The following is an 18,747-nucleotide window of genomic DNA, read 5'->3' on the forward strand; positions in this document are numbered from 1 at the left end:
TTCAGCACCCTAGATTGTAGGTGTTGGAGTATGGATTGTTCTTGGGAGGATAATTGTTTTGTCCCACATAGTTTGCTTGCTCCTGATCTGCAAATGAATACAAATGGCAAGTCTCAGTAGTGTGATCAAAATGAGAACATATGACACATACCTAAAGTTGGGCAACTTGCTGAACGAGAGAGATGTTCTGAGTAGTCATGGCATTTACAAGCATATTTAATGTCTTCTGCATAACAGCCAACTGATTTTGCACTCCGCTATTTGTGTTTACTTCATACATGCCCTTGCTCTTTACTTTTTGCCTTCCTCTAGATGAGAATTGTTGGGAGTGCTCACTCAATGTCTCGAAGAGCTCTATGGCTTTCTCACTACTCTTTTTCATCAGCACACCACCACAAACTGAATCAACAATACCCTTGTTAATGTCATTTAAACCTTCATAAAAAGCTTGTATCTGATCATCTTGAGGTAGGTTGTGATGTGAACACTTGAGAAGCAGCTCATTGAAGTATCCCCATCCTTCAAAGAAAAGGTCTCCATCTCTCTGTTGAAAAAATTGAACCTCCCTTCTAAGCTGCCTTGTCTTTTAAGCTGGGAAAAACTTCTTTAGGAACATACTGAACAACTCTTCCCAAGTATGAATGGAATCTGCGGGAAATGCATTATACCATAACTTAGCATTATCTTTCAAGGAAAAAGGAAATAGGACTAATCAGATTCCCTCCGGAGTTAGGCCCTAGATGTGCTGAAGCTTGCAGAGATCAAAGAACTCCCTAAGATGCAAGTGTGGATCCGCAGTAGCTGTACCCTTGAAGTGAGTCGAAGCATTGAATATTTGCGGGGATATATAGTAATTGCCTTCTACCTCTGGTTGATAGGCGATGCATGATGGCTAGTCAAGGTTTTCCGGGATGAAAGAGTGTGTCATGGGTCTTCACACTAATGGCGGATTCTCTAGAAAATCTTCCATTGTTTCCTCAACTTCTTCTTCTTCTTCAGTGTCGGAGTTGTCTCTAGGCCTTTGTCGAATAGTCTGTTCAATTTATGGATCGAGTGGAAGGATGGTTGAGGCCTGAGATCGACGACCTTGCATAAGAAGATTTGCCTCTGCAGTCATAGTAGCTTCAGTACTGCTGTTCGGATGTCCTCTAACACTGCACTTGATCGCAGGTTAGTGCGCTCGATTGCACTACGCTCGATCGCACTTGGTCTACGCTCGATTGCAGTAACAGAATGCAAGATGCCGCAAAACTGAAACAGAACAAAAAACAGGAAAAAAAAAAAAAGGAAAAAGATTTTTGATTTTTGATAAAAATAGAATAACAAAATTAAAATTAAAAATTAAAAATAACTAAACTAAAGGAAAATAATTCTAAACAAAATTTGACGCAATCCCCGATAACGCCACCATAAACAAAATGGCTTGTAACATTATAGCGTCCCACATCACCTGGGTATAGGGATGGAGGATACTCTTTTATATATATATATATATGTGTGTGTGTGTGTGTGTGTGTGTGTGTGTGTGTGTTAGTTTGATTTCATATGGTCTACTCAAGCCCTTAACTCTTTCTTGGTAGGGTTGTCGTTGTCCCAAAGGGCTTGTAGCACTATAGCGTCCCACATCACCTGGGTATGGGCATGGAGGATATGCTTATATGTATGTATACTCACACTCTTTTTGACACAGCACACTTTAAAGCTGTGATGGTCATAAGCCTATCAAAATTCCGTAGTTAAGCATGCTTATGCAAGACTAGTACCATTATGGATGACCTTCTAGTAAGTCTAGTATGGGAGGAGTCAAAAGTGGATAATATTGTGTCATTAGGAGTGGGGCGTTACAAGCACGACGTGCCCTGGTGAAGCACACATACCGTCAGAGCTAGTGGCTTGACTAGATTTAAACCCTTGGTGATCCACACCACTAACGATATTGTCATTGTGACCACCAATCAAATATGATTATGCCGGTTACCTATAAAATTATTGGATACAAAGTCAAACAATAAACATAAAAAATCTCTAGACCATAGGGTCAATCTATGTAATAGTAGGTCATGGCCCACTTAAGAAGGAGTGGTGTTGATTTTGGTATCATTCTGGATGTATTTACTAACTTCTTGATAATTGTTTATGAGAATGATTGAATTTTTATATGTATTTTGTGTAATGGGTTTGCTTATTGTCTCTAGAGAATAGACATATTGTGCATTCGATCTACCTTGGTCTAGTAGTGGTTCATTAGGCTTGGGTGGGTTGTATTTGTGTTTATGTTTTTCCTTGTAATTTTGTTGTGTCTCTAATGTAGTAAGTCTTGTCACTGAATAGCCAAATGAGGAGATTGTTAGGTTTTAGAAATTGGTTTCATTTGGTGCTAAAAATCTTACATGTTATTTCTTTCATCACCTTAGGTTTCGATGTAAAAAAATCAAGTGTTTGGATAGTTTTAGATTGTTTCTGGCTTGTTTTGTTCAAAGCATGTCTTGACAAGAACATGATGGATAGTCTTAGAAAGTCTCGGCCTTCTCCCGTTCAAAGAACATCACAATGGAGACATTATATAGAGCCTTAGAGAAGCCTTGGCCTTCTTTCATTCAAAGCCCGTCATGATAGAGACATAATGCACTGTTAGAAAAATTTTATGTCCTACCACGTACAAAGCCTGTTTAAAGCCCGTTTAAAGCCCGTTGTGTCGTTACTTGTGAAAAAGCTACCAAATGTTAGAGAGTTGGGATATAACCCTAGCCACCCATCATGACGCGAAGGACCCCCTCATGACGTAATGAAGAATTCCTGCACGATAAAAATCACATTTTAGTTTCATTATGACCCATCTCTTTCCCATAACCCTTGAGTAAGCTTTGGATGTTTTTGGTGAGGAAGAAAGTGAGATCTTTCATTCTAAAATTATTCTAGATATATGTTTTCCTTCACTCTTGATAACCCAAAGTGTAGATTCATAAAAAGGTTGAAGCTTTCTAACACTTGGAAAAAAAATTTGTTTTAATTTCAAACCACACTATACACATCCCTTGTTCACCAAAGAGCCTATCGAATGATTGGTGAGGAAATACACTTGAAGAAGATTGGCTAGCTAGGAGGCAAGCGGGAAGCTTGTTATCGTACAAAGTTATAGATTTACAAATTAAGTTTTGCAATTTTTTTTTTCTATAAATAAAATCTTATTCATTATAGTGATTTTTTGGGTTCAGCTAGCCTGGAGTAGTTTTCCCTTTGATGTGTTCAATGAATTTTCCACTTCGTAAAAAAAATACTTGTGCTATAGTTATGTTTTACTATTAAGTGTTGCAATTTATTTTTCGTATATATATATTGCCTACACATTTGTTGTTGGGGTTGAATCATTCCTAGGGTTCTAACATACTTTATCTGAGTTATGCAGATGATTAGCAATTTCAAGAAAGTCAAAGATATATCATTTCATTGATAACTTGATTCGTCTAGTGTTAACTGTCCCTATTTCTATTGCCACCTCTAGAATGTAAGGTGAGTTTCTCGTACATTATTTGAAAATTTACATTAAAAATAAATTGTTAAGGATTTTACTATAAAGATGATTAGAGGTGGGCAGATTAACCGATTACCGACTTTAACCGAACCGATATTAACTGTAACCGATAGTTATCGGTTAAAAATTTTATATCGATAAGGTTATCAGTCAGTTAAATTTTTTTTTATCGAAAAACCGATATGACCGATACGACCGATAAGCTATTTTAATTTTTAATTTTTATTTTATATTGTAGTGGATCAATAAAAAAAATTTTTTTTTTAAAAAAAGCTTCAATAAGTTATTTTAGCCAAAAATATACTCTAAAATAAATAATTTTTAATAAGTTATTTTAGGCTTTAGCCCAACAAAATGTATTTGGGCCTCCAAAACAATTAATTTTTGGCCCAATTAGCAACCAGTAAAAGTCCAATAAAAAGCCCACAAAAGCCTAAACCGATTTAACCGACTGGTTAACCGATTACCGATATGACCGATAATTTTCGGTTAACACTTCTTATCGGTCGGTAATCGGTTAAGATTTGGTTAACTGATAGCCTATCGGTTAACCGACCGATAAGCCCATTAACCGGTCCGAACCGACCGATACCCAGCCCTAAAGATGATAATGGATGAATTTCATTCCATGGAAAACATCATCGAGCATAATTTGAATGAGATGCCAAAGTTATTATTATTATTATGATTATTATTATTGAACATGTCTAAAACAAACTAAAGAACTTTTGTATTTGAAAGGGAAGTTAGTTTTAAAGATGATTTTATAGAAATGTAACTTATGTATCAAGTTATGACTTATGACTTAGTGTGAAATTAAATTTAAAAATTTGTCTACTTTTTATTTTACATAAACGCATGTGCACACTTTTTTTTATTTTTTATTTTTTTATATAAGTATATGTATCTATATATTTATTTATTCACTTAAGTTCGGATTCCATTTAAAAAATCTTGATTCCGTCCTTTTTTTTTTTTTTGACATGTCTAAACAAGAGGATGGAGGGAGATTCGAACTAGTAACCCTCCTTTTATGAGGCGTAGTCCCCAGCCAATTGAACTATTCCTTGAAGACCTTGATTGCATCCTTGTGTGTGTATGAAACGACTCAGAAGCTCCTCATCAAAGCCAAAGACTATTTAGTCAAAGCGAGGGCAAAATCATCAATTAAGCTATGAAACAATAAAAAGAACAGTAGAACAAACTAAAACAAAGGACGACAAAAAAAATCTTAAACTCCTTACAATTCAAAAAGGTTAAGAAGGTAATTAATATACTGAAAAACAAAAAACGCCAAAACAAATCTTTATTTCCTCTTACCATTAGGTCAAAATGGGCTTTAAAAAAAAAAAAAAAAAGTGTTGGGAACTTGGGAGTGTATCCCTTTTTTTTTATGATTTATTGACATGGCACATTCAACATATTAAAAATAAAATTGTTGACGTGCCACTTTTAGTACGTCAATAATTACTGACATGACAAAATTTAGTTACTGTTTACCACGTTAGGAACCATTAAGTTTTTTGTAGTGTGAGTATATATAGTGCTAGAAATAGGACTATCATAAAAATTATATATCTTTTAAAATTACTATTAAATTTAGGTCGACTAATATTAAATTTTAATTCAATAATAATTTTAAAAATCACGTGACTGGACTTGAAAGAAAAAAAAAAAAAAAACTCTGAATTTTCAAATTTTAAGAGAGACTCAAAGATTTAATGTTGTTGGTACTTTAACCACTCTGACTTTTCTGTGCAGCTGGTGCTGTATTAGTGCAGATAATTGTGTCATTTTGGTCATTTGACAATAACAGTATTATCCTATCTTATTAAATATCTATGCATGTATGATCTTTTGGAGTATAATTTCGAGATAAGGTTGACTATTACCAATCTTTACCTTTATCTGCTAATTGTAGATAAAAGTATGCTGTGTGCAGACCTTTTGGTGTCTTTTTGCAAAGAAAGAAAAACATAAAATGTGGCAACAGTTATATATTGTGCTTTTAGGTATTTATTTTGTTTTTTTTTTTTTTTTTTTTGGATTCTGCAGGACCTCAATCATGATGGAAACCCTAAAGTTACAGTGCTTGATTTTGATGCATATGATATTTACAAAGTCTTGGGCAGATTAAGGTGTAGTACTGATGAGTGTAGTGAATAATGAATATGCCAATGAATAAGACAGGGTGTGTGGAATAGGTATAGTGAACTTTAGTTGCTAGGCTTGAACATATATATATATATATATATATATATATATATATATATATGAGAATAACTTTTATAGGGTCTTGGCACAAATCAATGCATTTGTGCCCTCCAATAAGAAGGCGACACATCAGCATGGAACACTATAATAAAAATATGGTGTTCCACCTAATTTTTTTTCTAGAATACCTAAAACAAAACACCTTTTAGAATAAACTTTTCATATTTTTCTCTAAAATCACCCCAGCCACCAACTTGCCGCTGGAGACAACGCCGAAGACAACACCAGAGACGACGCCGGCCGATACAGGGAAAGCCAGAGATGACGCCGTCCGGTACAGGAAACGCCGGGTAAGAACGGTGCTCCTCCTCCCTCTCTCTCACCAGCGGCAACAAAGAAAAAAAAAATTTCTCTGCTACTGGTGCTCCCTCACCCTCTCCCTCTCCCTCTCCCTCTCCCTCTCTCTCTCACACACACACTGGCAACAGAGAAAAAATTTCTCTACTGCTGATGCTCCTTGATGAATATCAAAGCTTAAAGTTGATGTTTTTCTCTGCTACCAGTGTGTGTGTGAGAGAGAGAGGGGGAGAGGGAGCACCGGCAGCAAAGAAAAAAAATTTCTCTGTTGCCATCGGTGAGAGAGAGGGGCACCGGAGAGAGGGAGGAGGAGCACCGTTCTTACCCGGTGTTTTCTGTACCGGACGGCGTCATCTCCGGCTTTCTCTGTACCAGCCGGCGTTGTCTCCAGCAGCGTCTCCGGAGGCAAGTTGGTGGCTGGGGTGGTTTTGGAGAAAAATATGAAAAGTTTATTCTAGAAAGTGTTTTGTTTTAGGTATTCTAGAAAAAAGATTAGGTGGAACACCATATTTTTGTTATAGTGTTCCACGCCGATGTGTAGCCTTCTTATTGGAGGGCACAAAGGCCTTGATTTGTACCAAGACCCTATAGAAATTATTCTCATATATATATATATATATATATATATAAATTGAGAAAACCTTGAATCAGAATGGTCCTTAAAAGACCACTTTTACAGCCTTCACTCACAAACTAACACCTAAGCAAACACAAAACAAATCCACAAAATATCATATACCCAGACACAATATTTTGAGCTCAAAAGAGCTGGGTGGTGAGTCACTCCAGACCCGTGGGGAGGGTCACGGCCAAACCCGTGGATCTGGTCGTGGAATCACCTTCTCCGGCGCTTCTCTGGCGCTGGAGCCACTTTTTTCGGCCTTTAGGATGATAAAATCCTTAAAGGGATCACTTTCCACTTCTAGGTTTTAATTTTGAATTCAAAAACAAGTTTTGAAGCATTAGAAACGGGTTTTAAGGCAGGTCACGACGGTTTCAGGCGGTTTTGAGACAGTTCACAACGAAACCCATGTCGTGGGTCTGCACAGCATCGTGGGTCTGGCTGGTCTTCAAGACCCACGACATGGGTCTCGCTGGACCCAAGGTTGGGTCCGGAGGTAGGGGGTTTTTGGTCTTGTTCACACTTTGATTTAGTTTTTATTTTTTCACTTTAATTTTTTGCAATTTTGAATTGATCAATGTAAATCATATTTTACTAAGAGAGTGTGAAATACTTGTATAATAATAATGTATATAGGAGTTTAAAGGCAAATTTAGCATTGATAATTATATAAATAATACCCAATTTTTTTTTTTAAAAAAAGTATAGTTTTAACTTTGGAAGCGATGATAATGGCATGTTATTGGAATCGAAAAGTTGACACTAATAATAGGGAATTTGTGTCGATTTAAAGTCGACGCTTTTTTTTAAACCATTATTTTTTATTTTGAAGAAAGTCATGAACGTCGATATATTGCTTCGGGTTCTAAACCCATTATAGTCGACTATAAAATACTATCAACGGCAACATTTGTCACCACTAATATGTAATTATTGGCGTCGACCCAAACATCAACACTAATGCTCATCACCGTCAAAGCATTTGCATTGACTTTATTGGCGTCCGCATGTCGTTGTTAAACACCAATAGCAATTTTTTTTTTTTTTTTTTATTTTCTTTTTGTAGTAATTGCGTATTACTCACTATTACTAGTAGTCTAGTTCTACGTAGTTGGGAAGATCATTGCAAATAATTTGTACAGATAATTATTACTGCATCAAACTATTTCAAATGACTTTGACAAAAAAAAAAATCAAAAATCAAAAATCAAAATCAAATGGGCCAAGGCCCAGTAGACATGTATACTGAGCAACACTGGGAAGCAGGAGCACGCACCAGGTGTTGCATGGCGATCCCTACGTGGCAGTCCATCCAGAGATCGCGCACCACCATTTCTCCCTACATAACGGAGCTCCCTCCCTCTGCGCTTAACAGTTGGACAATGGCGAACTTGAAGGACCTTTCCACCGTCGCCAACGACGTCGTTCAGAAGTGTGCAGAGTGAGTCTCCTCCCCTCCCCCTCTCTCTCTCTCTCTCTCTCTCTCTCTCTCTCTCTCTCTCTCTCTCTTATAAAATTCATCCGTTTCCTGAATTTCTGGTCCATAATTTGGAAGAATCAAATATTGTTGCAGGAAACTTGACACCCGTGTGGATGAATTGGCGGATGAGTTTGAATCCGAGTGGAAGAAACTTCCGCCCGAAAGAAGCGGCGATGGATATTCGTATTCGAGGAAATTTGTGGAGTCTTGCAGTGCAAAGGCTCTGGCTGTCGTTTGCCAAAACATACAAGAAAAGATCAGCGACGGGTCGTTTAGCCGCTTCACGTTTGACATGATGCTTGCTTGGGAGACCCCGAGCTCTGCTGACGATGAGGCTTCTATGGTGCCCGCCTCAACTCGCTCTCTCTCTCTAATTAATCATCAAATATATATTTAATTTATTGTTGTAATTTATGGTTGGGGTTGCAGGAGTGTGTGGCGAAGGAGAAACATGAGAGGAAGACACCGGCAAAAGTGACTCAACAAGAAGAAGATGATGAGATTTCACTTTTCTATTCGGACCTCATGCCACTCCTTGTAAGCTATACAGCTTTTCTCATTGTTATATATTATGGTCCGTTCCGATTTTCAAAATGTTGGATTTTAAAATGTTATAAAAATATGATTTTTAAAAATACGGTAAAATCAGTTTTTAGACTTTAAAAACTGATTTTACATCTAGAATATACATCTAGCATTCAAATTTTTCTACGTTTTTAAATCACAATTTTCTAAAAACGATACATTTTTTTGTAATTTAATTTAAAGTTGCATTTTTTTATCTACAAAACTATAGTGCCAAATGCTATCTTGATCCTACCATTAGCTAGGAAGCATTACCTTTCCTCAACAATAGACAGTGTCATGAAACATACCTCATGAAGCTTAATCCTCTTATGTGTAAATAATTTATTGGGTCAAGCTTGACGGTGAAATTGGAGTATTATCTTATCTGTGTAAGAGGCGTTTTATACAGGTTCAAGGTTTACTCGACAATGGTAAATATACGAAGTGACTCTACCTTGGAGGGTTCCTCGTTGTCAGTGGTAAAGCCAGAAATTTATAATTGTAGAGGCCAAATTAAAAATATAATAAACACAATTTAAAATATAAAATAAATGTTTTTCACTTGTGACCCTTAGATTCCCACAACTAGAATCTTAGAATGATGTTCTTTAATTTAGCTGCAACCCTTTGAGATTTGAAGTTTCGTCATTAAAATTCAACAGTGTATTATTTTTTTCGAATATCAGCTTCTTTTCTTTTGAATAAATAGTTTTTAATTTTAACGCCTAATTTTTTGTTATAATTACATAAGAGGTAATCAAATTGATAAACGTAACAATCATAGAGTATATATATATAGTGTTTAATTTTTTGCTCTGATTATGAACACTTTCCAACTTTTTTTTAAACATATATCTCTTGAAATTTTCTGCAAGTTAATTTTATATAAATCTTATAATATTCTCTAAGAAGCAAATAATGCTCAATGGTTGATGCAACCAAAATAAATATTATTTTTGCCTTATTTACTCAATAGAGAAAAGAAAATGGTTACCAATAATTCAATAAAAAGCTTTAGAGTGATTAAAAATAAAAAAGACACTAATTTTCAAAAGAGCAAGCAAGCCTCTCTTTCAAGGTAAGGTTTTGTTTTGTTTTGTTTTTTTTTTTTTTTTTTAAATGACAAATATATAAGAGTCATTTGCAAAATTTTTCTCATAAAAAAAAATATTTAAAAAGTTGTCACCCCCACAGGCCACAACGTGGCTCCACCACTACTGCTCGTTGTATAAAATAAAAATATTTAAAAAAAAAAAAATGAAGCTTATGGAAATAAGGATCAAGTCTTGTTAAGATTATCAAATGAATAATTTAGTGATAGAGGTGATTAATTGAAACCATCACTCTTCCTCATTGGATGAGTATTTTTTATGGGACTTATATAGAGTTTCTGCACTGGGTTTGTAGGTTGATAATCAGCAAAATGTTGGAGAAGATGTATTTGCGTGGATGGCATCACTAGTCCCAGCAGTTGCAGATCCTGTTAATGCAAGATTTACCTTTGAAACCCTAACTGCACCAACAGGCTACCGCCTGCATTTTCCTGCCTATGACAAATTTCTGAAAGAAATTGACAAGTACGTAATTCAACCTCTTTCTTCCTCCACTTGAAATGATGTCCATGTGCCAATATTATAACACTTTTAAGGGGTTAACTTGGTTGGTTGAAAATGAGGATTACCTGGGGAAAATAAAGATTATGCATAAAAAATGTTTTTTATGCTGTAAAAGAAATTAAGAATATTCACTCTTAAGCTATTTTAAGCTGCAAAAGAAATTTTCTCAAGCTTTAAGTAGAACATATATTTAGTTTTTTTTTTAAAAAAACGCGTCAGCTTTCTACTACAGTGCTTTTTAAATTTCATCCGTTTATTCTATTTCTTCAACTCTCATGTTATAGAGTAAGCACTTGACAGTACAAAAGAGGGAGTTCGTGTAATATTTCTCTTAAAGTCGAACTCAATTTAGAGAAAAGCAAATATGGCATTCACGATATTGATATAAGACACTATTTGAAATTGCAATTGCAGCTGACTTTGTCTTTCTTGTGGGGATTCTTGGTTTTATAGATGCATAAAACATTTGCAAAAACAAGCAACACCAAAGGGTGTGGAGTTGGTAGATGATGAATTTATATTGCATGTGGAAGGAACTGCAAGCTCCCAGAGAGTGGTGCGCCACATTGGAGGAACAAGTTGGCCTGGTTTGTCTTATAATTTTCTTTCATTGATCTCTAAGGCTCCGTTTACTTCGACGTAAAATGAATTTCAGAAAATGATTTTCGCATTTTACAGTGTTTACTACGACGTAAAATAGTGGTCAACGAAAAATATTTTCCTTTTGATCGAAAATTATCTTTAATTTTTGGAAAATGGTTTACGGTTTTCAAAACCGTAAACCATTTTCTAACTTTGAGCATTTCATTCTCAAATCGATGGGCCTTACCAAGACTCACACAGGACCCAGCCGGGACTTGATCGGGACCCCATCGGGACCTGCTCGGGACTCGACCAGGACTCGCCCGAGACCCTGCCGGGACCTGACTGGGATCGGACCGGACCGGCCTGGGACTTGATCAGGATCTGCCCTGGGATTTGCCCGGGACCTGCCCAAGACCCACTCGGGACTTGGCCGAGACCCGCCTAGGACCCCGCCTAGACCTGCCTAGCTAGGACCCGCCCAGGACTTGACTGGGACTTGCCCGGAACCCGCTCGGAACTTGACTGGGACCCGCCCAGGACTTGTCGGGGCTGGCAAAATAGGTACTTGACACGACCCATTTACAACCCGCAAGGACCCGTTACACGATTAACCCATACACGAACACGACCCATTTAGCTAAACGAGTTAGCGGGTTTGACACAATTATAACACGAAAAATATCTGGGTAATCCGACACGACCCGTTTAACACGTTAAAAATAACTGGGTCATATCGGGTAGACATGACCCGACACGTTACCCCTATGTAGTGAGACCCATAAATAATAAATCTCTATTATTAGGTTTCTGCCAAAACAAATACCACCCGCCGGCAAGCGAGAAACTAAGAAGAAAAAGGGCAAGGCGAGTGGCAAGGGATCCAAGGGCTCGTAGGAGGAGAAATACATGGCACATAGCTTCAAGGAGTGGAGCACCTAGAGGTCCTAGACCGTGAAGAAGGCCAAGGTCATCACCCACTACGGATCATTCCTCTGGTCATCATTATCGGCATGAACTCCGACCCCAAGCCTCACATCTTCGAGCTTCTCAACCCGGTCTTTGTTCCTCTATTTTCTGCAATACCTAGATCAGGATTCAGGCTCCCCTTTCGTGAGTTTGGGTTTTATGTTATGTTAATGGGGTTTCTGTATGTTTATGTAATGTTTGGATGCCGAGAAAATCTAGGGAATAGGAAAGAAAAAGAAGTCAGTTTTGAATATTGAATCTTTATTTTAATGCATTTTGATATTGCCTTACTATCTGCATCTAAATTCTAATTCTTGATTATGTTTATAATTTATTATGCGATAAAATAACCTAATTTTTACAACTTGACGAGTAGTTTTTTTGACTTTTTTTTTTTTTCGTAAATGGGTCTAGCTGGTCGACCACCAGACACGTCGGGTCAACTCGCCAGACACGAGCAGTAACCAGGTCAGATGACCCAATTAAGACCCGAACTCGATAAGGCCAAACTCAATACCTGTTTTTTTGTGTTGGGTTTGCGGGTCATGTCAAAATTGCCAACCCTACCTGATCGGGACCTAACTGGACCTGCACGAGACTTGACTGGGACCTGCTCGGGACTTGACCGGGACCCTGCCTGAGACTCGCCTAGGATGGGCCCGGGGCTTGTTGGAAAATATTTTTGATGGAAACATTTTCCTTGAAAATGATTTCTTAGAAAACATTTTTTAGTATTTGGCATGCACGAAAAATTAGGCAGGTCCCAGTTGTCGAAAAACATTTTCAGCAGAAAACATTTTCTAGTATTTGGTGTGTACGCAATATTAAACACTAAATTACGAAAATGTCTATATCGGGTCTTGGGCGGGTCCTGCCAAGGTCTCGAGCTGATCCTGACGGAGTCCAGGCGGGTGCCAGGTGAGTCGTAGTGGGGTCCTTGCGGGACTTGGTTCGAACACCTCTAAGACTTGGTCAGGACATTTTCGTAATTTAGAGTTTAATATGATTTAATGAACAAAAAAATATATAAAAAAAATGTTAAAAAAAAAAATTTGATTTTCCGTGCATGCAATAAACGCCGTAAAATGTTTTCGGTAGAAAACATTGTTAGGGAAAGTGACTTCCCTGAAAATATTTTTCGACGAAAATCATTTTACGTCGAAGTAAACGGAGCCTAATGTTGGAGAATTATGTAAATGATTGATTATTCCTTGAACTTACTATGAATGCTGTTTATTCAGGTAGGCTTACACTAACCAATTATGCTCTCTACTTTGAGGCTTCTGGACTTATAACATATGAAGATGCCCTTAAAATAGACCTTTCAAAGAACGGGGAATGTGGTGTGAAACCAGCTTCCACGGGTCCATGGGGTGCTCCACTTTTCGACAAGGCAATTGTATACGAGTCTCCTGAATTGTAAGTGTTAGAAAATATTGATTTAGAGGTTTATTCACTTCTTATTTATTTTAGTGTTTCTTGTTCACCACTCCTAATTTTTCTATAAATACCATCAGTTGTAATACAGTTTAATATACTTTCAATACAGTCAAGAAATAGCCCTAAGGGCCTTTGTCCGTCTCTTCCACTCTCTCTTTCATATTATATAGTTCTACATTAAGGATGCTTGTGCTGCATATGAAACATATATATTTATATCATAATTCACATATGCTTAAAAGTGGATAAGCTTGCTTATATATTTTGATTCTTTAGAGGCTTCATCTCTTCTAGTTTGGTCTTGCTATGACATCTTTTTTTGTTTGACATAAATACTAAACAGAGGTGTTAAGTTTTTAATCATGACACTTGATTCTTTGAATGACTAAACTATATGCTTGTCTGTTAGGAGTGGCGATAATTTTGGTCTAGAACGTTAATAAGATGTGTTGTGTGACTAATACAGATAAGGATCTTCAACAATTTGAGCAGCACATGTTAGAGAGCTACATGAGACGACTCACTTGCCTGAGTAAATGGCCGGGTAGCCCAAAATTTATTTGGACAGGTAGATCTCATATGGGCTCTCTCGCACTGCTCAAATTACTGGAGATCTCAATGACGGCTAATACACCTCATACTTGTGTGCACAAATGCATCACCAAATAGGAATTCTTGTCAATTAAGTCTCAAATTTTGTTATATGATTTGCGAGTGATGTGTGCTAATTTTCTAGATCAGAGGGACTTGTGCTGGAGTTTCCTGAGGTAACAAGCTCCACAAGACGGGACCATTGGCTTGCACTCATAAAGGAGATTATGTTTATGCACCAATTCTTATCAAAATACAAGGTGGATTGTCCAATCCAAGCATGGGAAATGCATGGAAGGACGATATTGGGAATCATAAGGCTGCATGCAGCGAGAGAACTGCTACGAATATCGCCCCCCTCTCCAACAAAATTCTTGATTTTTGCTTTGTTTGATGAGTTGCCAAAGGGAGACTTGATACTGGAAGAACTTGCTGAGAGTCTGAAGAAGATCAACAGCAGGCACCCGTGCAGTGCAAGCTCAACACTCAAGGATTTGAACATGTCGTGGTCAATCATCTCTAGTGCAGAAGTGAAGGAAGTTGGAGAGGAAAAGGCGTACGTGAGTGGTCTACATGACAACCAGTCCTCATTGGAGACGACTATTAATCAAGCTAGAGAGGAAGAAAAGGATATTGCTATTGCCAAAGCTACCACTGAGGGGTTGAAAGAGGAAGGAATTGCTGAAAGTGCCCTTGTTCTTAAGGTAATTAAGCACATAACACCAATTTCAACTTTCACTCTCATTCCACAATCATTTTTTTTTTTTTTTCTATTCGTCTCGGTTTGTTTTGTTTGCCATATTCTTAGCCGAACAATTAGAGTTAAGCTCATGGTCGACAGGAATGTGTATTATCCATATAGGGGATCTTTCAATTGAGAAGATTCATTGACCCGAGAGATGAATAGAAAAGAAATGATTGTGGGTGTGTTATCATTATACAACATGCCATGGTTGGTGTAGGTCAGGGGAGATTAATAAAATTTGGTTGGCTTAATATTATTTAATGTGCTTTGTTTTAATCCTACTTTTTAGGCATATACGTATCTTTTAATCAATCAAAGATATTAAATATGCTCTAAAGATGACCTCATGGAGTGTCACCTAATTCTGCCATGTAGGAGCTACTAAAGCCACTTCAAAGTGGTTTGCTTTGGTTTCAAGATATTCTCACATGGGAAAGACCAGCAGCTACCATCATCTTTATTGCTGCAACCCTTATAATCATCTACAAGTAAGTTTTCTCTCACCTTATTTCTAGTTTGCTTGTGTGGTGAAAATTGGAGGTGCTTAATTTTGTTTATTAGTGTGAGTTTTTAGAAAACTACGATTTGAAAAAAGGTAGAAAAATACGCGTTTTTTGAAATCACAAACTCAAAAGCGTACAAAGCCACAAAAGAACATGAATAACAGTTTCTTGGTGTTTTTAGGGAGTGGATTGGCAAGGCAATAGCATGTTTTTGTTTATGGGTTGTAGCAAAGATGGTTGAAGCAAGACGAGAAAGGATTAATGAGAGGTGGAATGAGATTGTAGTCAGCACAGCCTCCGACCAGAGTACAATGGAGAGCATAGTCTCTGCTCAGCACGGATTGCAAACTGTTCATCAGGTGTTGCAGGCAACAAACATAGCATTATTGAAAATTTGGTCAATATTTGTCTCAAAAACTCGTAAGGTACTAAGCTTCAAGTCCCCACACATTCACTTTCAATTCTTGCTACTATTTATTCTGTCTCACATTCTCTATTCACATGCTTCAAATTAGCAACCAATGCATTTTCTTTTTTGTATGTTACCAATGCAATTTTTGAGTAAAGGGAAGTAGTCCCCCGTTGGGACTTGTTACGGGTCCACAACCCGGTAAATATATATATTATAATTATTTATATATTATAATTATTATTAAATCAGATAAAGATAATGATGTAGTATTAGTCTTATTAGAAAAATGCGGAAACTTGCTCATAAAGCAATATCTCTAATAAGAAATATGAGATTTGTCTTTTATTAGAATGGATTTGGCTTACCTGCGGTAGAGCAAACTATCGCATATCTGCGGTAGTTTGCTCTGCCACTGAGATTTCTTTTCTAATAACGCAAGTAAAAAGAAAAAAACACCGTCAAATCTCACGTTTAACTCCCGTCAATTTCTTTTGTGTTTTTTCTACCCAAACCCCAAACCGTCTTCTCTCTTTTTTTCACCATACCCAAAATCAATTATTACACTGCTTATCCTCTGCACCTCTGCAGCATTCTTTTGAAGTTTATCTCCAGTAAGAAGACTATGAAAGTGTTTTGAAGCTCCTTGAGGATGAAACATCATTTACAATGCAAGTTTTCTTCCTCGGGGGAGTAGATACCCCAATTCTCTTCTGAAACAAAGCCTCACAAGCTCCTTCTAGAAGAGTGGAATCCGAAAATCATGGCATCTACTGGATTAAAACCCTCAACTGCAGCACCAATTTCCACCCTAGAGAAGATCACCCACAACACATCCAGAGCCACAAGCAAAACGATTTTTTGCACAAAGAAGAAGAAGGGGAATTGGGACGGTGGAAGAATGGGAATGAGGCAAAAAAGTTCAAAGCAATTTTGCTGGAAAATAGATTTTGAATTTCATCTTCATTCACCCCTTTCTTCTTACATCATCCAACTTACAACCACCTCCAGATTTCAACCAGTGCAGAGGATAACTGCGGCCTCACACTTGTCGGTAACCCTCTGAGCCCCGGTGGATAAAAATAAATAAATAAATAAATAACAGGAGTTGACGGTGTGTTTTTTTGTTTTTGTTTTTACCTTACACTTTAAGTGTTAAAAAACCCTTAAAAAATAAATCTCAGCGGTAGAGCAAACTACCGCAGATATGCGGTAGTTTTGTCTACAACATGTAAGCCTCTCCCTATTAGAATTATATTTTCTATTTGTGTGTATTTCTATTTCTGCTATGTAATAGTCTATATAAACTTAAGAGTGATTAATAAATATTCAACTATAGTAGTTTTTGGAGGGTTTAGGATTTATCGAATTACTCTAAAATTAAGAAGTTTAGAATTCCTCGAATTATCCTATCAAAAACCTATCGCTTTCGTTGATTATTCATCCCTCATTACAGAGGCCCATAATAGGGCTACACTGTGAGTCAATCACACGAAAATGAAGCGAAAAACCCTAAGGGCGAAATCCCATATTTTTCATTGCATCAATTTTTCAAAACAGAAAAATGGTTTGTATGAAAAATAAGGTTTAGTCATACGAATATACGATGATGGTGGTGTGCGCCTAGGTTTTTGTGAAAGAAAAATCGCTAGGATTGACCTTTAAAGACTTTCTGATTTATGGCCAAGAGCATGGGCTTTTATTACACAAATATTTATTAAATAAACGCCTATCCCTAGAGTCCTAAACTTGGTGAACAAGTTTTCTTCGACTCCTAAGTAGTAGCCCATCCACTTCAAGAAGAGGAATCTTAGGATTGAGATCTCCTTCAATTACTTAAAATTTGAGATTTTTCATGTTATGAAATCGTAGCTCTTAATTTTAAATTTAATGGTCTATAAAATGCCAATTAATCATTTTAAATCGAGACATTAAATTTTGATTTTAAGCTGACTTTTGTTTTACCGGGGTTTAAATGATTTTATAGACCATTAGATCAAAAATAAAGGGCTACGATTTCATGACATAAAAATCTCCAATTTTGAGTAATTGGAGGAGGTTTAATCCAGAATCCTATTAGCTTGACGAGAGACTTTAAGAGAACAAATATAGCTTTAATGGGCTCGGGACATGTGTCATTCCATGACTTGTCCTAACATACCACTAATAATAATTTAGATTTGTGTTTGGTTGGTTGCAGCATGCAGATATGGTGATGATAGGGATGATTGGAATAGCAATGATAGTAGCAATGGTTCCAATGAAGTTCATCATTATGTTCATCGCCTTGTGTTGCTTCTCCACCACCTCAAAGCTTGGGAAACGCATGGGAAACAAACAAGGGAACCGACGCCTCCAAGAATGGTGGGACTCCATTCCGGTCATCCCTGTCCTTGTCGTAGACAAGCCTCTCGACAACCCTACCTGCAACTAGCTTCTTCTTCTTCTTTCCTTGATTTTGTAACATCCTCTGCATGTTTGTCTCGTGTTGTATACATTGTTTTTCTCTTGGTGCTTGTCTAATTAGAAGTTACGAATCATGGAATAACTTCTTTATATAGACTTCCTTCTTGGTAATTTACTCATGCTCTACATGATAATTTCCCATTTGGCTCGAGGCCTACGGCCCCAACATGAAATTACGAAGTTTTGTAATAGAGAAGATTTGCTACAAATTTTTTAGTTCATAGAGAGTCGAACTGGAGTCAAATTGGCCACATTATTTTTGTAAGAACAGGAAATTCAATAACATCTTGCAGGATATGAAGTGCTTGCTTTTGTTTTACTATAGGTAGTGAAAAATTGCTATTAGATGCACCAATTTATATAATAATAATAATAATAATAATAATAAATAAAAAACCTGAAAGAAACACAATCATATTTATGGTGGAAGCTAGCTTTGTCAATTACATAAATGGTGGAGTCCAAGCAAATTCAGATTATTATTATTTTTTTAATGTTTTGAACACACTTCTCAATCTTTTGCTTTTTAAAAATACTACTTAACTTACAAAATAATGTTTTTTAAACCCCCTAGACGACACTCTTCAAATATGACCCCCAATAAAATAATTCTCACTTTCCACCGTTTTAAAAACTCAAAACACTTCTCAAAAC

At 36.8% G+C, this 18,747-nt stretch overlaps 1 protein-coding gene across 1 annotated transcript; it reads left to right on the plus strand.

Moving 5' to 3' along the window:
- The first annotated feature begins 7,963 nt into the window (after positions 1-7,963).
- Positions 7,964-18,312, plus strand: LOC132162340 (ArgH (DUF639)). The gene is made up of 10 exons (XM_059572583.1): positions 7,964-8,166; positions 8,299-8,548; positions 8,635-8,742; positions 10,180-10,349; positions 10,842-10,975; positions 13,181-13,358; positions 14,116-14,674; positions 15,091-15,203; positions 15,400-15,643; positions 17,806-18,312. The coding sequence occupies exons 1-10, from the start codon at positions 7,964-7,966 to the stop codon at positions 18,148-18,150; spliced, it is 2,304 nt and encodes a 767-aa protein (XP_059428566.1). The 3' UTR covers positions 18,151-18,312.
- Positions 18,313-18,747: the final 435 nt, after the last annotated feature.

Source organism: Corylus avellana, chromosome 10, assembly GCF_965113065.1.
Source record: "Corylus avellana chromosome 10, dhCorAvel1.hap1.2, whole genome shotgun sequence".
NCBI classification, from domain to species: domain Eukaryota; kingdom Viridiplantae; phylum Streptophyta; class Magnoliopsida; order Fagales; family Betulaceae; genus Corylus; species Corylus avellana.

Coding starts and splice junctions, on each gene's coding strand:
- LOC132162340 (XM_059572583.1), top strand. CDS start 7,964: ATGTATACTGAGCAACACTGGGAAGCAGGAGCACGCACCAGGTGTTGC. Junction 13,359..14,115: donor GTATACGAGTCTCCTGAATT/GTAAGTGTTAGA, acceptor CTAATTTTCTAG/ATCAGAGGGACTTGTGCTGG. Junction 14,675..15,090: donor AAAGTGCCCTTGTTCTTAAG/GTAATTAAGCAC, acceptor TCTGCCATGTAG/GAGCTACTAAAGCCACTTCA.